The sequence below is a fragment of the Tupaia chinensis genome, unplaced genomic scaffold (genome assembly GCF_000334495.1).
Source record: "Tupaia chinensis unplaced genomic scaffold, TupChi_1.0 Scaffold000423_1, whole genome shotgun sequence".
Taxonomy (NCBI): domain Eukaryota; kingdom Metazoa; phylum Chordata; class Mammalia; order Scandentia; family Tupaiidae; genus Tupaia; species Tupaia belangeri.
In genome coordinates this window covers 3,208,014-3,231,980 of record NW_006159928.1, presented here as the reverse complement: position 1 = coordinate 3,231,980, position 23,967 = coordinate 3,208,014, and the positions used below count along the sequence as shown (strand labels likewise).

The 23,967-nt window shown below is 36.6% G+C and overlaps 1 protein-coding gene across 2 annotated transcripts in view; it reads left to right on the top strand.

The window, feature by feature from the left end:
- The window catches only part of DCN (decorin), a 49,682-nt gene that overhangs the window by 10,001 nt on the left and 15,714 nt on the right, over positions 1–23,967 (top strand). For both annotated transcript variants that reach the window (XM_006154821.3, XM_006154822.1), the window contains exons 3-5: positions 10,990–11,102; positions 19,796–20,009; positions 21,112–21,225. In XM_006154821.3, coding sequence (XP_006154883.1) covers positions 10,990–11,102; positions 19,796–20,009; positions 21,112–21,225 — 441 coding nt within the window. The remainder of the gene's footprint in view (positions 1–10,989; positions 11,103–19,795; positions 20,010–21,111; positions 21,226–23,967) is intronic.

Here is a 23,967-nt window from a genome sequence, read left to right as displayed (position 1 = left end):
GCACGCACGCACACGCGCCCGGCGTGAGTTTTAAGCCACCGGGTCCGGGACACGAACCGCGGTCGACTACGTGGGAATCCAGCGACATAGCCATTACGCTAACTGCTGGTTCCCATAGTCTCAATATTCTAAAAGAAGGTAATTTTCCTTACATATGTGCTGTTTGGCTCAGTCAGTCAGATTTAGATCAAGGGTCACCACGTAGCATAATTTGGCACTGACTTTTATCTCACTGATGAAATAAGATCAGTTTTGACAGATAAGATAACATAAACATGATAAAATAGCCCATTATCATTGGGCTATTGTTCAAAAACTAAAGTAATTATTTTTTAAAAAAATAATTATTGGGACCAGCAGTTAGCGTAATGGCTATGTTGCTGGACTCCCATGTAGTCAACTGCGGTTCAAGTCTTGAACCCAGTGGCTTAAACTCATGCTGGGCACGTGTGCGTGCATGCCCCAAGATCCCAAGAGGAGAATGGAGGAGAAGGGATTGCGGCGTGGCCATCCCCTCTGGGTGGTGATTCCTCGCTTTCTGTCTCTCTGTCTCTCTTTCTGGCTAGTGCACGTACCCTATAGTGAATACCTCTCCAAAAAATAAAATTATTTAATTTTATTATTCATTCATTTATTTTAATTTGACCAGAGAGACCTGGGGAGGGGGCAGGGACAAGAAAGCAAGTCACCAGGTTCAGGACTCATCCATGGTTGGCCATGTGGGAATGTCCAGCACCTTAACCATCACATCATCTGCTGGTCCCTAGAGTAATTCTTTTGATATATTTCTTATAAATATATTTCAAAAGAATTGAAATACCTTTTAAAGCTTTTTAATTGCAAAAAGAACTTGGGTTATGCAGTTACATCCCTCTGAACTAAAATCCTGTTTTGCCATTTACTAACTGTAACTTTGAAATTTTTAAAATTTCATGTCCTCATTTGATAAATGGGAATGCCTCACTGGATAATAAAAGAAAATATATGTAAAAATGCTTATCACAATCACTGTTCTATTCAGTTTACCATTTAAGACAAAGTCAGCTAACCATACAAGGTTGTTGCTAACATGTCTTTTAATTTTTAATTGAAAGTCTCTAATAAGTATATGAATTTTCACACAAAATAATACATTCCTTTTCCCCCAAAGAGAACCACAATACCTTTAAATGCAAATAGAATATAATTTTTAAAAAATTATGTATTATTGGGACAAACAGATGGTATAATGGTTACGTTGCTGGACTTCCATGTAGCCAACCACAGTTCCAGTCCTGGACCTGGAAGGACTGAACTCACAGTGGGTGCATGTGTGTGGATACCCAAGATCCTGAGAGAAGAATGGAAGAGAAGGGATTGCAGTATGGCCATCCCCTCCTGGGGTAGGGGGCAGTGATTTATCGCTTTCTGTCTCTGTCTCTTCAGCAAGTGCACATGCTCTGTAGCAAAAAGCTCTCTTAAAAAAATGGTATATTATCAAGCAACTCTGTGTTCTCCAAACCAATATTCCTTTGAACAAAATTGGTTTAGTGGAAGTGAAAACAATGAAGCATTTAGCTATTTTGTAATTATAAATAATTAACAACCTATGTCCTTTGACCTCTAAAAATGGTACCACAAGATGGGAACAATTTAATTTTGCCATATAAAATCATCACAAACAACTACTGGTTTCTAAAATGTACTTCATAGTGCAAAGAATATTTTAACTTTAAAATTTTCATGAAGAAAGTACAGTTCATTAAATTGCATAGAAATAGTTTCTTTTTTAAAAAATTATGTGGTTTGAAAGGGGGAACATTTGGTCAGTAGCTACCACTTGGGACATTTCAGACCATGGACTTTTGCATGACAGGGGAAACTGGTTTTCCAGAAGTAGACTTTACATATGAGATTAATGAACCATTAAACTTCTCTTACAAAATCAACCCAAAAAATAAATCAGGGCTATTTGTGGAGGGCGGACAGAATGGCAGAAGCTCAGTTGATTTCATAGTTTATGTTTGGATCTGTAGCAGCAGGGACATGAACCGTTCTTCATTCAGAGTTTCAGATGCATCCAAAGGATGTCTCTAACATGTAATAAAGTAAGGAGGCTGCATTCAGAGCACACACAGTGGGTCACTTAAATTAGCCTAGATAGGAGTGGAGTATGGCAGTGCTTCAGATGAAGCAAGAGAGGTGCTCCAATGTGATCCAGATAACCAAGGCTCCTGACTTAAAGGTGGCTCCTGAGTTAAAGATAAGGAGGAGAAAGATGAGTGAGAAGAGGCCAAAGAAAGCATCTATGTCCTGACTGAAAACTGACATCCCCTTCATTTACTTGTTGGTCCCAGGAGGGAGAGGCAGGCAGCTGTGTGGGATCAAGGCATTCACTAGACTGCAGCTGTGATCATTCTCCTTTGGAAGACCATCACTGGCTTCAGTGGACAGGATGCGAATGTCAGCTGGAGTATTAATTCCCTGAATCAAAACAGGAAACAATGAAACCTCCTAATCTTAATTTTTTCCCTTCAAAAGAGTAGTAAGAAGATGGTAGAGTTCCTTGAAAATCAGGATAAAGAAATTAAAACAGTTTGCCATCCCATCTTCACACAAGGAGGAAGCCCTGCAGCAAATACACTATAACACTCAGGATTCAGATACATTTGATCTAGACTGCGGACTGCTTTGAGAGGACTTTCGCATTGTGCCTATTTCTGTGCTTTCATTGTAAAGTATGTTTGTCTTGATTATTCCATAATAATCAAAGTATGCATATAAATATATATATATATATACATACATATATATATATATCAATCATCTAGTATCTTTTAAATTCCTCTTTATGCATCTACTTTCTTTACCAAAGGGAAGTACAGTGATAATTTGTCATTATAAACCCTCTATTTAGCAAAGTACCTTATACTTGGTGGACTAACACCAATACATGCTTGATGCGTGAATAAATGAACATTTACATGGCTTAGTGCTTGGATGAATTTTCTACAATATTCTTGAGTTTACTATCCTGGAAACATGAGGGAACATAGCTGACTGGGAATTAGAACTCATGAAACTACTGTGCATCTTGGCATCTTCCCTTTGAGGACGACCACATGACCAGAAAGTTTAAACCTTCCTTGAGTTTATTTGGAAAGAGAATGGAATTAAAAGGAGAAATCTATCTCTAAATTCTAATCTAAGTGATATCACAAATTGCCTTTTTTAAAAGAGGCTTTTGCCTTAGGGCATGTATGCTAGGCACATAGACAGACAGTGAGAGGAGAAGTGAGAAATCAACTCCCGGGAGGATGACCACATCACAATCCCTTTTATTCCATTCTCCCAGGATCTTGGGCATGCACCCACATGCACCTGGTATGATTTTTAAGCTACTGGGTCCAGGACTTGAACTCCAGTTGGCCATGTGGGGGTCCAGCGATGTTACTACTATCCCATTTGCTGGGTCCACAAGTTGCCACTTTTAAGAGAGAAAGAAGGAAACATGCTTGTTTTGAGCAGAAAGGTTTTTGTTGAGGCTGGAACTGCTAAATATTATTTTGGTCACTTGCCAAAAACTTATATACATCACTATCATCTTAATTGTGGAGTTAAAGACAGAATTATACAAAAATATATATTGGAAATCAACAAGAATAAATCTTAGTTTGGGCCCTTGCCACATGGCATGAGGAAAGCATGATGTTTTAGGACAACCTGGCCTTGGTCCAACATAATATTTACCAGATTGCAGACATTTGCTAGAAAATAATGCTATTCATCACTGGGACAAGTAGAAGGAAAAGAAAAAAAAATGCAAAGTATACTTATTAGCTTTATTCAAATATGATTATCTGTTAACATCTTAAATAGAGTTTTATTTACTTTAGAACTGTATTTTAAAGAAGATAAACCTCTTTTTATAAACTTTGGGAGAGAAATGCAAGGGAACTTAAAACATTTTTTTTTTAAATCAAATTGAAGTACAAGTTTATTTTGTTGCAAAACAATTTGAAACCCATACATAGTTTTTTCCATAATATGAAATTTTTAAAAGATCCTTGTAATAAAGGTTGCTCAGTGAAAAATAAACTTAGGAAACAACTTTGTTTCTGGTAACATTTATTGCTAAATAAATATTCCCCCAAACATGGTGGCTTAAAACATAATTTTATTTTGATCATGACTTAAGGAACAAATGGGAAATTTGGGAGGGGCTTAAAGAGAGTTGTTTGCACTTCGAGTTTCTCACATATTTTCAGACATTTGTTATTTGGGACCATAGCCACAGGGAGGCTAGCCTCAGCTAGACACCCAGGACAGTTCACTTTCATGGCTGGCAGTTGGTGATGTTTTCACTTTTGAGCTTAGCTGTTCTGTCATCTGGAGTGGTGCAAGTGACCTTTCCAACATGGTGGTCTCAGCATAGGCATATTTCATCTATGGTCTCTGACATACTCCAGAGCAACCATCTCAGATGGGATACATAGCAGCTATACCACCTTTGCACCCTATCTCTAAATGTCATGATGTTTCACTTCTGCTACATCCCCTTGGTGCAGAGAGGTATTATAAAGCCATCCAAGATTCAAAAGGAAGGAATAGGGCAATCTGATTCCACCTCTTGATAGGATTGAGGTTAGTTCCAAGTGTAGAAGTATATGCAGCATAAGAAATTTAGTTAATGCTATCTTTGCAAAATACAATTATCTACACATTTACTTAGATTTATATACATTTTTTAAAAAGAATTATTTTTGTATTTAACTTTGTTTATTTATTCTAATTTGACCAGAGAGGTATCAGAGAGAGAGAGAGAGAGAAAAGTGAGGAAGGATGTGGCCAGGTCTGGGACTCGAACCTCAGTTGCCCATGTGGGAGTCTAGCATCCTTAACTACCATGCCACCTACCAGCCCCAATTTACATACATTCCTAAATTAGAGAAGGACCTTAGAGAAGGTCCACAGATATTGAATGTCCCTATGAAGGTCATCGTTTAACAATTACAAGCTATTTGAATGGCAAATAAATTATATTCAGATTAATTTACAAGTTAACTTCACAGTTATTTAAGTCTCCTAATTAAGATTGTAGGAAAGGGATGAAGTTATAGCTCCAAGACTTTATCTCCATTAGAGAACACCTTTTCTTTGGAGCAAATTTTACCTTGCTAGTTGATAGAACATTCCACATGCTTACTGTCTTACTTTCTGTACTATTTATTATTAGCCATAAAATTCATCAAAATCAATTGGAATGATTTATCAAAAAGAATGTATCTGATACAATTATATATAGCTAATGGTAGAATTTATTGTTTATTTATTTAAAAAATAAGGTAGAATAACTGTTTCCATTGAACACTCCCTGCTTTTATACTTTTGGAAGTTTAGTAGTTTTAGTTCAAATAAATAATTTTTAATGATCAAAAATAACCTATTGCAGTAATTTAGCTCAACTGCATTTTTACCTCAATTTTCTTCAGGTTCAGTATTTCCAGATGAGGAAATAGAAGCTGAGAGATGCTAATTTATATATTCCAGTCATCTTTACTATGCTGCTATCCCTTCTCTTTCATTCTCCTCTCAGGATTTTGGGCATGCATGCACACACACCCGACATGAGTTTTAAACTGCCAGGTCAGGGACTTGAACCACGGTCGACTATACGAGAGTCCAGCTATGTAACCATTACACCATCTGCTGGTCCCACATCCTAATACTTCTAAGGAAAACAAGAATCCCTGTGAAATCAGAAGGTGGAGAAATGGTTATTACAAAACATAGGAGAAAAGATTTCAAAGGCATGTTCATGTATTTTTCATAATTGGACAGTAAAGCAAGCTGTCGTTTTAAAACTTGTCAATCAAAAGGTCACTTCCTGTGTGCAAAGCAGAAAGAGCAATGTTCTGATGAAAAACATCATTCATCCCTGCTTACCCAGAACTTACAGAAAAGAAGGAAAACTAAACTACAGAACAACACAACATAAGTTTGTAAGTCTAAGGTCTATAAGGAGTTGGGTGTTGTGAGATCACTATTATCTGGGATGATGATCAGGATGAGTATTATAAAGGAGGAGGCATAATGGAAAAGTTTTTGAGGTTTATTAGACTGAAAGTAGAAGGGAATAAGTGTTAGAGTTAGGAATGAGTGAGCACACTATGTTCAAGGGCAGGTATAGATTATCACTTTTTTTTTTAGCTTATTTACTTAATCCTTCCATGAGAGAGAACCAGAAATAAAGAGAGAGTGAGCCACAAGAGTCTTCATACTGTCATCTAGTTAGCCTGGCTCCAGGAGTGTGCATGCCAGCATGTACAGGAAGGCCTCAGGATGCAAACTCTTCCCAGGTGCATCCAGCATTGCAGAGCCCTGCATTACTGCTGCACCATCAGCTGGCCCCAGATTTGCATTAAAAAAAAAAAAAAAGATGCAAGTGGTCACATACATAAATAGAATACCACATAGTTCTTGAGTGAGGACACAAACCATATTGGTAATTGATCTACTTCAGGCTTGATGTGTCTTGGATAAGTTATTTAGCTTCTCTAGATTTGTTTCTTTACTTATGAAAAGAGAAGGCTGGACTGACTTAGAACTTCCTGACTTCTGGCACAAGTAAACTTTATTGAGTGTGTGTGTGTGTGCATGTGTGTTTCAATGGGGTATGTCATTTTACAATTCTGTGCCTCAGCCTCTTGGATAGTAGGGACAAGTGCCACTATGCCTAGTTTTTCAGGATGAGCCCTCTGTATAGCCTCAGCCTCCTGAGCAGCAGTGTCCAGTACATGCTACTGTGGTTGGGCCAGTAAAATGTTTCTGAATGTTGAACAAGTTAATTTATCTCTTTCTTTTAATTTGCTATAGGAACATACACTCACTGGAGGAAAAAAAAGGAAAAGTGAGAAAGCATCTGCTAGGGCGAATGGCCACACTGTACTCCTTCCTCTTCAACTTTCCTTTGGGGATTTTGGACACACACACACATACACACACACACATACACACACACACACATTTGGTGTGTTTTTCAAGGCACTGAATCAAGGACTTGAACTGCACAGTCAGCCATGTGGAATTCAGCCACCCTAATAACCATGCAATAGGCTGATCCCAAGAATAGGTTAATTTCTTATTAAAGCTAAAATCAAACTCAACAAAATATAATTTGCAATCTCCTATTACAATAATTTATTAAAGATGGTATATTTAAAAGTAGAAAAGGAAATAGAAGCAGAAACTTGTCTCAGGAATGTGTGTGTGTGTGTGTGTGTGTGTGTGTGTGTGATATTTATATTAAAATTAATCAAATTGCCCTTATTCATTTTTTTTTTCATATTGGTATAGACTGATGAAGACCTCATGGTATAGTCCATCTGACCAGCATTTGGAAACTATAGACTAGCTGATATTTAAGGGTCTTTCTCTTGTGACTAAGAAACCACAACAGGGGTAATATTCCCATTGTATACTACCTCTTGTATTTGAGCAAGCTAATCAACACCCCAACATCTTTTCTTTTTTTCTGTTGTTGTTCTTTTTTAATTTACTAGAGGGCATGTGTGCTCACCAGAGACAGAAAGACAGAGAAAGAGAGAGAGAGAGAAAGTACCTTGCAGGAGATTTGGCCACATTACAATCCATTCTCCTCCATTCTTCTCTCAGAATTTTGTGCATGCACACACATGTGCCTGGTGTGTTTTTTAAGCCACTAGTTCTGAGTTTTGAACTGCTCAGTAGGCAGGTACTTTAACTACTATGCCACCAAGTTGCCCTCCCCAGCATCATTCCTAACTCTTAAATATTCAGCATATGATATCTGATGTCAGAACAATTATTTTCAGGACCATAGATAGACCTAGCAAAAAAATGTCACAATGGAAGCCAGGAGAATTGCCTTATAGCCCACAATTTGTTACTCTCAGATAGATTAGCTTGTTCATGTCATTAAACCTTCTCTAAAAATTATAGGGAAAAATAAAATTATACTTCTTTATCTGTCTCACTGGGATATCTACCTTTATCTATCTCTCATGATATCATGAGAATAAAAAGATAAAATATTTTTATTATAAAATAAAATATAGGGACCAGCAGATAGCGTAATTGTTACATTGCTTGATTCTATGTAGTTGACTACAATTGGAGTCTTAGACCCTGTGGCTTAAAACCCAAGCCAAACACGTGTGCATCCATGCTCAAGATCTTGAGAGGAGACTGGAGGAGAAGGGACTGCAGCGTGGCCATCCCTGCTGGGGAGTGTTTTCTTGTTTAATGTTTCACTGTCTCTTTGACTCTCTGATGAGCATACATACCCTATAGCAAAAATCTTTCTCTAAAAAATAAAATAACAATCTAAAACTACATATGGCATAATAGTGACACATAAATATGTGAAATCTTCCAGTAGATGTGAATTTACTAGTACTTCAGACCAGGTTAGAAGATTATGTTTTTTAAATCAAAAACAGTGAGTGGTTCTCTAAGAACTAAATTGCAAAAATTATAAGCCAGAAGACGATATTTTTAAATGCTAGAGCTTTAGAAATAAAAAATATATAATTCACTACAAGCAGTTCCTGTTGTTATTAAATTCTAAGATGACAACATAATCAAAAATGTCAGCCATACAGACACATCACCGTTTCCTTCCACATCTAAAATTTTATCTACAGGTTGCCATTGACCAAATGCTGAAAGCATTATTCGAATTTAAGTTCATCAAAGTATAAAGTAAAGCATAAGTGAAATTTAGACTTTAACAAAGAAGCCTAAGCAGTAATAATGAAATGTAGACAGTAACTGGTCCCAAATAAAAGGGAATGTGTATTTTCCTCATTGAAAAGCTCTAATTAGCCAAGATTTGGCAGAAATCTACCACTTCTAATTGCATGGAAATTAGCAAATTGACATTTCTGAAAATGGCAGCAATTATGACTGCCTAGTGCTGTTAAATATCCTCCTACGACGTAGCTGTTCTGAGTGTTTTACTGTTCATCACTGAAAACACTTCATTCTTGCTATTTCTATGGTAACTGTTTCTGTGGTATTATATTTTTGTAACATATTTATGCAAGTTCAGATTCACCTGCATTTTGATATCCAAATTTATAAAGGTAGCTGGTCAATAAATTAGAAAAAAGACTTTTTTTTTCCCAACTGTCACCAAAGCAGTGATACTGTGAACAAAAAATCATTTGGAAAGAACTAAAAAGTAGGTGATTCCAGATTTTTTTTTTGGTGGTAATTTTCATGTATGGAATGAAGATCGATGAAATATGGCCACCATGATGGTTTACAAGTGTGTTTATGAAACTCAAAGTGGGAAAGGTATCTCCCCAAAATAACATTGATTATATCTTGTTGTAATTTTATTTTTAATTGAAAAGTGAGATTGCATTGTATGGTCCATAAGAATGTGAGGAATTTCTTTCACTTATTGTATCCCTGGGAGCTAATAAATTGATGATGTCTAGAAGGCACTAGACAAAACTTTGGTGAGTGAATGAAATAATGATCTTTAGCATTTCAAGTTTCAGATATGATGGAGATGTTTCTTCTACAGAAGGTTGAAGCATTTCTTATGTATATTTATGCAATCTTAAAAAACAAAATTATCAAATGAATTTGAGTTAACAAAATATCAAAGATGTACTTAACATTGTACATCAATATGGAACAAAGCCAATACAAAAGACATTCTGTAATATTATTCTCTATTCCTACTTAAATGATTTATTCGAAATGACATATCTTTTTAGTAAAACTGAGCTATCCTTACATATCTAGGTGAATGACAATTAGAATTTTTTTAATATCATTTATTCAATCTGCTCACATTTATAAACTGAGAACAAAACTCAGTTACTTAGACCTAAATCTAAAGTCCAAAAGTAATGCTTTATAAAATTAATTTTAGGAAAATTACAATACCAAATTTATCTAATTTTATTCTAATTAGCAATATATCTATTGGAAGTAAAGTATCAAATAAAAGTGATATGGGACCAGCTGATGGCCTAATGCTATGTTGCTGACTCCCATGTAGTCAATCACAGTTTAAGTCCTGGACCCGGTGGCTTACACTCATCTGAGGCGCATGTGCATGCGTGCCCAGGATCCTTTGAGGAGAATGGAGGAGAAGTGTGGCCATCCCCCCGGGGGTGATTTCTATCTTTCTGTCTCTCTTCTTTCTGGTAAGCACAAGCACCCTATAGCAAAAACCTCTCAAAAAAAAAAAAAAAGAAAAAGTGACATTATTTTGGTATCCCTTAAAGCTGAAATTCTTCTTCTTCCAGAAGTTTAGATAAATTTTCAAGTTGTTGACACAACAGCTTGATTACATATTCCTATCATTTTAATTTTAAGAGTAGATCTGGGGATCAGCAGGTGGCACAGTGGTTAAGGTACTAGACACTCCCACATGGCCGACCATGGTTCAAGTCCCAGACATGGTGGCTTGCTTTCTCACTCTCTCTCTCTCTCTCTCTGGTCAAATTAGAATAAATGAATAGATAAATAAAATGAAATAAAATCATTTTTTTTTAAAAAAAATAGATCTGTGACAGTGTTAGATTTATCCAAATGATCTTTGTGGGTCATGATTTGGCTAGAATTGTTCTCTATTGACAGGAAATTTATGTAGAAATATGTAGATTTACAAATCACTTGTACTGAACATTTAAACAAGAATAGTGAGATAAAGGTGTGTACCAAGCGATTCAAACTATACCTTACAAAATAGAAATTTTCTCCTTCGCAAAAGAGTAATTGTGTGGAGAATATATTCTGTTCTGTGTATTACTAAAGAAAATATCCAACTTGGTTGGAAAAAATAAAGCAAACATTTTCAACTGTAATTTATGTAATTCTTAGAAGAAAAATATGTTAAAACTATCATTACAACATGAATTTCTTTATAATGCATCCTTTGTGATTCTGTATTTAAATATCCCTTTTTTTGTGACTGCACATTTCATACTTATTTTACTCTTATGCTAGGTCTGGACAAAGTGCCAAAAGATCTCCCCCCTGACACAACACTGCTGGACCTACAAAACAACAAAATAACAGAAATCAAAGATGGGGACTTTAAGAACCTGAAAAATCTTCACGTAAGGACAACTTTCTGTTTTTTAATTATAATAAGATATAACTTAGACTATTTTTCAAAACAAATATTATAGAAGGTCAAAAGTACTACATGCTAATAAATCAATGCACAAGTATTTATTAAACTCTGTTTTTGGCAGTTGTGGGGAAACAAAATATAATTTTCATTAACCACTAGAAAATTGTTCAATTTTCTTTATACACACTATATATCTTTAATATTTACTTTAGAAAAAGCTTTACTTCTTAATATCTTTTTATGTTTTCATGAATAAAATATTTATCTTCTCAACACTGTACTTTAATAGTGGAACCAGAGAACCAGCAGTTAGCGTAATGGCTATGTCGCTGGACTCCCACGTAGTTAACCGCGGTTCGCGTCCCGGACCCGGTGGCTTAAAACTCACACCGGGCACGTGTGCATGCGTGTCCAAGATCCCGAGAGGAGAATGGAGGAGAAGGGATTGCAGCGTGACCATCCCCCATGAGGGGGTGATTTCTCGCTTTCTGTCTCTATGTCTCTCTCTGTCTGTCTGGGGAGCGCACACGCCCTACAGCGAAAATCTCTCCAAAAAAAAAAAAATAGTGGAACCAAATATAAAATAGATTGATCATGATACGACTTTTTTTTTGTTTTTCTTTGCCTTCCTTCATTTAAACAACTAAAAGTGTGAATGATCTTCAAAAGTGTCAACTTGCATCAAGAGAAAAATGGATAATTATCCATATTTTATTTAGTAAATGTAATTCTCTCTTCCTTCATAGATAGATACACACATATGCAAGGGGTCTTCAAAAGTTTGTGTATTATGAAAGAGTATGTGTGTATTTCAAAGTACTTTTGTACCAAAATAAACTCATACTTTAACCTCATTTTTCCACAAACTTTGTGAAGTTCCCACATGTATTTACATGTGTGTGTATGTGTACATGTACTCATAGTTCTTGTTTTCTGTTTACACTTAGGTGTGCTTCATCCTTATCTGCATTTTTATTTTTATTTTCACTAACCTCTACCTTATCATATGTCCACTTTACTGGTCCATCCGAAAAGAGATGGCACTCTTTTTTTTTTTTTTTTTTAAGCGAAATTTTTGCTATGGAACTTGTGCACTCACAAATAAGACAAACAGAGATTGAGAGAGAGAAAGTGAGAAATCACCCTCTCCCCAGAGGAGATGGCCACACCATAATCCCTTCTCCTTCATTCTCCTCTCAGGATTTTGGGCACACACACACACACACACACACAGCATGAGTTTCAAGCCACTGGGTCTGGGACTCAAACTGTGATTGACTACGTGGAAGTCCGGTGACATAACCATTACACCATCGGCTAATTCCAAGACAAGACACTCTTAAAAGGCTTTAGTGGAAGAGACTTTGCTGAAGGAACTATTTACATATTATACATATGAGCACCATCAAGGCATTGGGAAGCACCCAAGCCCACAAGGTTTGAAGAATGTAGGGGGTCCAAGAGCCACAGAAGAGCAAGAGCGATGGGGCATCTTCTCATTTCCTGCAGTGTTGTCTCCTTTGGCTGAACCTACCTGGAGGCCAGATGGTGAGGGGATTTAATTGATGCAGTCCCCAGAAGTCAGCTTCTCAGGACACACAGAAAGCCCAAAAGAGCAAAGAATAAATATAACTGTAGTTGGAAAAGGGCATGTTGTAAATGGAAAATGGCCAACCCACTAAAGGAGGGTTAAGCTTTATTCAGGCAGCCTCTGCATGAGTAATGCATTAACTGTTCAAATAGTTATAAAACTACAGTTGTTATAAAACTTATGTAGAGTAGCTCTCTATCTATGGAATGAGTATGTTGTGGTTTTTCATCAAAATATCAATACATTTTTTAATATAAATAAGTCAGATTTTAAAGCCCAAAAGATATACTATGAAAATCTCTGTCTGGGGACCAGCAGTTGGCCTAATGGCTATGTTGCTGGACTCCCATGTAGTTAACTTCGGTTTGAGTCCCGGACCAGGTGGCTTAAACTCACACAAGGCGCGTTTGCGTGCATGCCCAAGATCCTGAGAGTGAAGAAGGGATTGCAATGTGGTCATCCCCCCTGGGGGTTGATTTCTTGCTTTCTGTCTCTCTGTCTCTCTCTGTCTTTCTGGTGAACACATGCACCCTATAGCAAAATCCTCTCCAAAAAAAAAAAAAAAAAAAAAAGAAAATCTCTGTTTGAAGTCCATTCTGGTAGGCCACTCTTGAAGCAGAGTCTGGTCCTCCGCAGGACATTTTAAGAATGGCATTAAAAAGTATACAGAGAGGGACCAGCAAATAGCATAGTGGTTGTGGAGTTGTAATCTCACAGGGCCAACCACAGTTTCAGTACTGGAGGTGGCTGCTTGAAATTCAAATGCGGTGCATGTGCATATGTGCACCCAAAATCCAAAGAAGAGAATGGAAGAGAAGGGATTGTGCATGTTTCATGCCCCCTGTAGGGTGATTTCTCAGTTTCTCTCTCACTGTCTCTGTCTCTTGCAAGCACATACAACCTATGGCAAAAAACCTTAAAAAATAAAAGCATACAGAGGATAAAAATGGGAAGAAAAAATTTGGAAATCATGTCTTGTGGGCACAAATGATTAAGATGTAGATGTCACAACTGAATGTAAAAGAATCACTAGTGACATATTTGAAAGCCATCATATTTACGTGCATTGAGTAAAAAGATGACAGAATTGACCTTGTGAGTGGAGATTTCAGGAAGAAAATTTTTGTTTGACATTAAAAATGTAATTGAAACTGTTAGAATGTTCAGAAAATGGAAAGGATTGCTCAGTGATGTGTTACCTACCTGTGGTGATAAGAGCTAACAGCTTCTTATAATGGATATCATAGAAATACATTCTTAAAAACATATCATCTCTAATTTTACATCATTTAAAAAATTAAATATTTCTTCAGAGAGAAAGACAGGTACTCCCAACGGAGTCTTCAAACTGAGTCTTCAATCTAAAAATACTAAATATTTCTTCAGAGAGAGAAAGACAGGTACTCCCAATGGAGTCCTCAATCTGCAGTCTACCCTCAGTCTCAGCCAGCCTGGCTCATGGGTGTGCATGTGTGCCTGATGTATTCAGGGAGGCTTTGGGGTACAAATATGGCACCTTTCTGTGTGGGTCCAGTGGCGTTAATGCTACTCCACTATCCGGCCCCACACCCATTTGTTTCTTCTAGTCATTACATATTAAGAATAAGCTATTAAATACATATAAAATAAAACATCTGGGTGCTACATATTTGAATAATAAATATGAGTACAGGAGAAATAATATAAAACAGCACAAGCTGGCCATAATACAATGTACAGTTAATACTTAAGATTTAGTTATGAACTTTCTGTGTATGTGTGTGTATTTATGTGTACGTGTGTGTGTAATGTCTATGTGTATGTGTGTGTGTGTGTGTATTTATGTGTCGTGTATGTGACAGTGTCTTGCTATATCGCGATTTTCCTGCCTCAGCTTCCCATGAAGCTGGGATTACAGGTGTGCACCACCACACCTCAGCTTTTAGAGTGGGCTGGGACTTGAACCTGGATTGTCCATGTGACCTCAGCCTACCAAACAGTAGCTTCTGGATGCACAACCATGGCTGTGCCTATTATAAACTTCCTGATAGCCAAGATGGGAAACACAATAAACATTTATCCATGAGGAAGGGATACTAGAATTTTAAAGGAAACAAAGATATTTTTCCTAAGATTTTAGGGTCCTACATGGGATGGGTTAAAATAATAATAGTGACACATAATAAAATGTGATTGTCAATTACTGATGTGTCTACAATATAAGCATAATATAAGTAGTGAGTGTTCAGAGTGCAGAGTAAGGAAAAAAAATCAGGCATCACCACGTATCTGATTACCAGTTACTGCCCTGAAACAATATGGGACAGCAGAATATCAGAGGATTAGCAGAATTTTGAAAAGTGGAAAGAGAAAAAAAAAGAAGGCTTTCTGTGCAAGAAGAAAGCAAAGGCATAAGAAAATAAGCAGCAGATAAATCACAAACTGGGTAGAGTGAAAGATACAGGCTCAGAAACAGGGAAGGGTAAGGCTTGAGCTGTAGGTCCCCTTGGACCAATGGAGTCTGTTTCCCTGAGAGAATGCTAGGCCCCAGCCCCTGCTTAGCAGCTCTCTGCTTTCACCTTAAGGGTCTTTCTTTCTTTCTTCCTTTTTCTGTCTTTCTTTTTCTTTCTTTCTTTCTTTCTTTCTTTCTTTCTTTCTTTCTTTCTTTCTTTCTTTCTTCTTTTCATAACTTTTAAATTTACATTGAATTACTCTGCATCTTTATAGTGCATGAGATGGTTTTCCCAGCATGAATGAAGTGTATATAAATTAAATCAGAGATATTACCATATACATTATCAAAAACTTTTCATTCACCTTTGCGTTAAATGTTTTTTTTTTTCCCTGATATCCTCCTTCCCACCCTGTTACCCAATTCCTCGTATACTGTCTCAACTACCTACAGTTGAGCTCCCTGCTATTGTACCTTCCCATCTGTCAGTCTCTGCCACAGAGTGTAGATATTTGGTACATATTGAGTAGGGACATACAGTGTCTCTCTTTCATAGTCTGGCTTGCTACACTCAGCATTAACTCTTCCATATTCATTCACTTTGATTCACTTTGTATCAAATGTCAGGGTCTTATTGGTTTTTGTTTGTTTGTTTTTTGTTTTGTTTTGTTTTTATGGCTGAGTGAAAGAGAATGCTCCTATACTATTGGAGGGAATGTAAATTAGTACATCCATTGTAGAGAACAGCATGGAGTTTCCTCAAAAACCTACAAATAAAAATACCATATGACCCTGTAATTCCACTTGTGGATATTTACCTGAAGGATAAGAAAATACTTAGTCAAAAAAAAAAATATGTGCGTATCCATGTTTATTACAGCATTATCATAATTGCTAAGATACTGAATCAACCCAAATGTCCAAGAACAGATGACTAGAGTGAAGGATCATTCTTTTACTCTAATCTCAACTTCCTGTGTATTAAAGAATAATCTAATTAATTTTTAAAAACTCTATATTCTTAAATAAGAGACATTTAGTTTCTATGTTCTAGTTTGGCATTTGTAATAGTGTGTTCTTTCTTTTGCCAAGTCTGCTAAGTATGTTTTCAGGCAACCATCATCCTGGCGATTCATTTTTTTCTACTTCAAAGAAGAAGGGAGACCATTTATTAGAGTTTGCAACCATTCAGAAGAGTTAGACAACTATTATTCTCTTACTTGTTCATTCATAATCATGTCTATCCTTGTTATTATGTAAATAAACATCATAATTTCAACTAGGATAGCCACACTTGAATGAGAAGGAAGAAAAAGTATTAAAAAAATAGCAAGGATTAAAACAAAGAATTTAACAGAAAAATGTTCCTTTATTCACCAATAATTTTATCCTTTTACAACTGAGTGGTTCATGATGAATGGTACCTCTTGTATAAGAGAGGTTTCATACTTACATCTGGTAGAAAAGCTATAAGACATAATTTTTCTATAAAATAATAGAAAATAAAATATCAACATTTAACATAGTTCCTTTGAATTAAAGTTTTAAAAATCTAGTAAAGAAGCTTTTTCTTTATATTTTTTGAGAATTTTTTTTTGGTATAGGGTGCGTGCACTCGCCAGACAGACAGAGAAAGACAAAGAAAGACAGAAAGCGAGAAATCATCCCCCCAGGGAGAATGATCATGCCACAATTCCCTCTCCATTCTCTTCTCAGGATTTTGGGCATGCACGCACACACTCCCAGCATGAGTTTCAAGCTGCCTGGTTCAGGAATCAAACCACAGTTGACTATGTGGGAATACAGTGATGTACCCCAGGAAGGATGACCATGCCACAATCCCTTCTCCTCCATTTTCCTCTTGGGATCTTGGGCATGCATACACACGTGCCCAGCATGAGTTTAAGCCACCAGGTCTGGAACTCAAGCCATGGTCATCTACATTGGAGTTCAGCAACATAGCCATTATGCTAACTGCTCATCCCTTCTTACTAAAAATTTTAAAAAATTATCAAAGACTGATTGATAGCAAACACTTGTTTTGTGGTTAGTGCATATAAGGTACTGGTTTTATACCTGATATACACTAACTTATTTCATCCTTATAACTATTTTTTTAAGGTAGATATGACATCCCTTTTATGTAGATGAGGAAACACAGGCACAGAGGGGTTAAGCTACTTGTTCATAGCCAGGAACAGCGATTAAGTGCCAGAGCATGCGATCTAACCTCAAGACAAGTCTGACTTCATCATATGCGCTAATAATTGCCTATAGACATGATAGTAATTTAAATATTCTAATATCAGCAACAGTATCTGGTACAGTGTCAGTCCTAAATAAGTGGCTTTGGAGAAACATGTTTATGATATTAAAAGTCAGCCAGCACTTAACATAAAATAATACCTTTCTAAGACTTTAATTATATCAAGCATGCAAAACTTTCCTAATAGATGACAATTAAGACTGGGCATATTTCATTAAGCCCCACCATTTCGCCACTTTGGGTGTCTTGAGAATCCAAGTTTCTTTCTTTTTTTTTTTTGGAGAGGATTTTGCTATAGGGCACATGTGCTCGCCAGACAGACAGAGAGACAGAAAGCGAGAAATCACCCCCCAGGGGGGATGGTCACGCTGCAATCCCTTCTCCTCCATTCTCCTCTCGGGATCTTGGGCATGCACTCACACGCGTCCGGCGTGAGTTTTAAGCCACTGGGTCTGGGACGCAAACCGCTGTCGACTACATGGGAGTCCAGCGACATAGCCATTACGCTAACTGCTGGTTCCCAAGAATCCAAGTTTCTTAGGCTTAGATGAAGTTATTTTAGATTCCTTAAAATTAGTTTACTAAGTGACTTAAGTAATAAAAATTACATATATTCTTTTAGCTATATGATCATTAAAGCACAATAAAGAAGTTCAAAGATAGGTTTAACAATAGCCATATATATAATAGTATAGTATAATAGTATAGTAATAAATTAGAGATAATTTCCTGCACTTTGAGAACTCAGAAACAAAAATTTAAAAATTATTAAAAATAATAACGTATGTATTGTGTGAAATTTTTACATAATAAAAGGCAAAAAAAGGAAAGAAAATATGTCTCTTTCAACCTTTATTCTGTAATGTTAAAATATATTAAATTATTAAATATTAAATATTAATTTATTAATGTTAAAATATATTAAAATCCATAAAAACAAAATGTATTGGGGCCAGCAGGTGGCATAGTAGTTTGGGAGCTGGACACCCATATGACTAACTGTGGTTTGAGTCAGACCTGGCAGCTCTAAACTCACACACGGTGTGTGCCCAAGATCCAGGGACGAGAATGGAAGAGAAGAGACTGTAACATGGCCATCCTTCCAGGGAGTGTGATTTCTTACTTTCTCTCTCTTTGTCTCTGTGTCTCCAGCAAGCACATGTGCCCTATAGCAAAAATCTCTCTTAAAAGAAAAAAAAAAGAAAAAACAAATGTATTTGTGAATAGGTAATTCCCTCCCTCTGAAAATAAACAACAAATGGTAGAAAAACAAAAGAAAACTACTTTAACCTTTAAAGTGACAAGGAAATGCAAACGAAAGCATTGAGCTATTACATAATTTCCCCCATTATTTTATTGTTTTGTTGTTTGTTTGTTTTTTGTTTTGTTTTGTTTTTATGACTCAAAGCACATGCACAAATATAAGTGAGAGAAAAAAAGAACCTTTGATCGGGTCTTATTATATATGCTGCAATCTCCTTCCCTCAGCCCTCCGGCTCCACAGTATCCTGCACACCCACACATGGTCTACGCATGGTCTTGGCATGTTTTTCAGGACCACCTAGAATCCGAACTGCGCTTGCCATATGGCTTCCAGTGCAGCAGGTGTTACAGTTACCACAATCCTACAGTGGCTAGTCCTATAACATGATTATTAATTTGGCCAAACTTTTCAGAAAGATAATATCTAATTTTGTGAGGCTTCCAGAGAATTTTAGTTTCTTGTATCGCTGGCAGTAGTTTAAATCAGTAGCTCCCTTTTATAGTAGAATCTATGATAACCGTCAATGAAGATGGACTTAAGGGTTGAAAAGCTAACTGGGCAATGGATGTCAGTGGCATTGGTTATTTTATGTATTTTGGGTTACTCCAGGAATTTCAATCTTTAGAACTATTTATTATTTAAATTTATACACACATATATATATATATATATATATATATTTAAAAAGCATTCCTCTCATTTATTTTTGATGTTTATATTTTTATATTATACATTTCTTTCTTTCTTTTTTTAATCACCAGAGACCACTTGTGCTTCCCATAGAGAAAGCATGGCCATGTTGCAGTCCCCTTGATTTCATTTTTCTACTTTGTTGGGATTCTGGGCATCCATGCACACATGCCTGGCATGTTCTTTAAAGACTCAGAGCTAGGATTTGAACCATGGTTGACCCTGTGGGATCCAGCTGCCTCAAACACCAAGCCATAGAATGAATTCATATACATTTCTTAAGAAATCATATCTGCCTCCTTTTTAACAATGTTTTGCTATTGTCTAGGTTTCTCTGCTAGTCCCTGAGTGAAATGAATAACTATGAACTTGCTTTATATGAATGTGAACGGTTTTAGCTTTAAGGAGATGTTCTTTCTGTTTACTATCTATAGGCATTGATCCTTGTTAATAACAAAATTAGCAAAATCAGCCCTGGAGCATTTGCACCTTTGGTGAAGTTGGAACGACTTTATCTGTCCAAAAATCAGCTGAAGGAATTGCCAGAAAAAATGCCCAAAACTCTGCAAGAGCTGCGTGCCCATGAGAACGAGATCACCAAAGTGCGAAAAGCTGTGTTCAATGGAATGAACCAGATGATTGTCATAGGTACAGATATTCTTATTACAATTAGACCAGGATCCAAGTTTGACCGAAGAGATTTTAAGTACACTTTGGCTGTAAGGAGATAGATAGCTGTGGATAGCTGCAGCCTACCTGCCTTAAGCCCATATGAATCATGGTACCAGGGCCAGGAGACATGGGACTTTGAATCAGTGCCTTACCATGATGTCTTTATTCCTTATCCTTGAGGATATGTGAATGTTATAGAAACATCAAGTTGAAGTTGCGTGCCCAAAATCCTGAGAGGAGAATGGAGGAGAAGGGATTGCGGCGTAGCCATCCCCCCTGGGGGGTGATTTCTCGTTTTCTGTTCCTCTGTCTCTGTCTCTCTGGCAAGGGCACATGCCCAATAGCAAAAATCTGTCTCTAAAAAAAGCGTTAGAATGCTTTGATAAACGTTCACTTAAAATTTATAAATTTAGAATTAGATTGCAAAATGCTACATTCAAATTCTTTAACAACATTTCAATAATTTAGGAAAATAATAGCATAAAATGTGATCTATAAACACTTGCTTTAGCAGATTCCTGGGCAAACTTGAGTATGTACCTCAAATAATTTTGTTGTTATTGTTTTTGCTACCAATATTTTAAAAAGAATCCTTTGATATTATTTTGTTTTATGTTTTAATAAAAGAAATTTTTATCCTATTTTGCTATTCTTTTGAAAAGTATATCTTAATTTTCTTTTGTTTTTAATCAAATTTTATTGACTCGAATTTCTTTCTAGATTCCTTTATGAATAAGGCATTATGGGAACCAGCAGTTGGCGTAATGGCTATGTCGCTGGACTCCCACGTAGTTGACCGCGGTTCGCATCCCGGACCCGGTGGCTTGAAACTCACGCCGGGCATGTGTGCGTACGTGCCCAAGATCCTGAGAGGAGAATGGAGGAGAAGGGATTGCGGCGTGGCCAACCCCCCTGGGGGGTGATTTCTCGCTTTCTGTCTCTATGTCTCTCTCTGTCTGGCGAGCGCACGCGCCCTATAGCAAAAATCTCTAAAAAAAATAAAATAAAATAAGGCATTACTCTGACTTGTAATTTCTTAAAATTTCCTCTAAAAACCTTGCACTTAATATATTTGTAGAACTGGGTACTAATCCGCTGAAAAGCTCAGGAATTGAAAACGGAGCCTTCCAGGGAATGAAGAAGCTTTCGTACATCCGCATTGCTGATACCAATATAACCTCCATTCCTCAAGGTGATGCAAACTATTTTCCAAAGAATTTTAAAAAGTCCACACCTAAAGACTTTGACAACTAGAAAAATTGGTATGGAAATTCAAATCATAGCCCAAATGGCAAACCTTATTTCCAGTAATTTTTTTATACCTGGAAGTATTTCTACCAATATGGGTGACCATAGGGCCATCTGGGCTTACTCTAGGGATGGATAGACTTCTTCGCCCATACGCTTGTAAGATGTAACGTAACACATAATGATTTTATATCACATAATAGTAATATTGGGGGGGAAAGTACAGTCATTCTAAAAATAGAGTGCCTTAGTGATACTTTATTTAAAATAAATAAAGGGCCGGCCCTGTAGCCTAGCGGGTAAGGAGGCTGGATCCCACATGGCTGACTGCAATTTGAATTCTGGCCCTGGGAGCTTGTCAAACACACTGAGTGCATGACCAAGTGTGCCTCAAATCCTGTCAAGATGAAGAAATAGAGAAGGAATTATGTCGTGACCATGCCCCATAAGGGATATTTTATCTCTCTCCCTCTCTGTCTCTCTGTCTCACTTGGGCCAGCAGATGCACATTCCAGTAAGATAACAAAAAAGAAAAGAAAAGAAAAAAAATGATACGGTAATTACTTCAGGCATTGAGACAGTTTTTACTTTGAGCTCCAGCTCTTGTTCATCTTAGCACATTTTAAACATTTCTATTAGAATAATGGGCTCCTTAGAGGCTCCTATGCTTATTTCATAATAGCAATCGTGTGTTGTAACATGCAGATTTTAGAATTAGTGTGCATGAGTTCAAATGATCAAGGGCCTCAGACAAGTTCTTACCATCTCTACCTCTATTTTTTTACCTGTAAAGGGGGAAAAATATTAATATCCATCGCAAATGCGTATGAGATTAATCTCTCTTACTAGTCATTAAAAATGTTGTGAAGAGTCACTGTGATAGGCAATACACCAGATGCTGGAGACCAGCATTGAATAGGACGTAGCACCTGCCTTTCGGAGCTTACCATCTAAAGCAAAGCCAGATCAGTAGCAATGGCCGCACAGTCCCAGGTCTAAGCTCATCACGTTGAGGGATACCAGAGGTACATAAGCCCATCATGGTGACTCAAGAAAGATGTGAAAACATCAATAATAGCTTATGTGTTGAGGCTGGCAGGTGGCATGGTGGTTGAGACCATGGACTCCCATGTGGCCTATCATGGTTCAGGTCCTGGACCTGGTCGCTTACTTTCTCACTTTTCCTCTCTCACTCTGTCACTGTCTCTCTCAGTTTGAATTAAACAAAAAATAATGATGAGGATGGATAAAATTGAATAAAATAATTCTAAAAATAATAAGAACTTGTATGTTTTTCCTGTGCCAAGATTTTCTGTCTTATGAACGTCCCTGTCCATTCTCTAGTTTTCCCTTTAGCCTGTCCCTTTCTCAATCTAGATGCCTTGTTCTTGGATGGGTTATGAAATGTAGGTACTTCATCATAGAAAACACTCCAGAGAGAATACATTTCGCACAATGTTTTCTTACCATCCTTTGTTCTGTCTGTGGTATTTTGCTATGGAGCATACTTTTGATGCCCTTAGTAGCTATTACCATGCTAGCAACACAGACAGACAGACAGATAGATAGATGAAAGAATGATTTATAGTTTATCAAGCAATTTCATGTTCAGTCTTCAATTTGTTTCCTGTAACAAGTGATTTTGATCTCTAGTGCAGGATATATATATATATACACACACATATATATGTGTGTGTGTGTATGCATGTCAGTATATCTCAACATGCACACATATATTATTGTACTATATACGTATCAATGAATTGCACCTAGTTTCTAAGAATATTGTGAAGATTACTAGATATAGGTAAGACCTATAATGTACTCACACACAGTATTTGGCCCAATACAAGCCTCAATATATTTTATCATAAAAAGAGAAAAGAAAAAGAAAAATAATAAAAGTAGCTATCGTACAGGTTCTTTAGCTAAATGTCTGAGTGGCAAATGCTAATGCTACTCTTTATAAATATGCCTCTCTCTGTCCTATTGCAAAGTTTTTATTCATGGTCAAGCACCCTCTTGGCTATAACTTTACTGTTGGGAAACTGACATCCCTGAAGGATGGATACCTAGAAACTAGGTAGAGTGACGGATATTATACTACTCGGTGTACTAGGGGCACTGTGTTTTAAAATGATCTTTTCCTGTTGAGGGAGAAGAAAGGATGTACATTCAATTTCCTTTGTTATATATTCACTTTCCTTCTAGGAGTATTTTAAATCCATACTTATTTATTTATTACAATGAGAATCAAATTGTTTAAACTCCTTATTTTCATAGTGATTATAATTTCTGAGAGATTATTCGTAAGGATAATGCAATTGTTATTTCATTTCCTTTAATTAAGAACATACTATTTTAACTTCCTTTGGCCATCTGGGACCATAGTACCTTCCTTAAATCAGGCATAAATAATGTAGACAATTTGCAACTTTGAATCTATTTCCTTACCTATAAAAAGAAATCAATTTCCAGTATTTTTTTACATTGAATTAAACTGTCTGTCAATCAGATGTTAATTCTATATGTAGCTAGTTCGCTATTTTCTTTGTCATTGTTGGTATTCTTTTAAGTGGAACAACATGCTATTTAAAAGCTGTATTAAAACAATACATTCTCAGAGCAAGAAGAAATGAAGATAGAATATTTAAATTTTTAGTTTTACACGACAAAATCTTTGTAC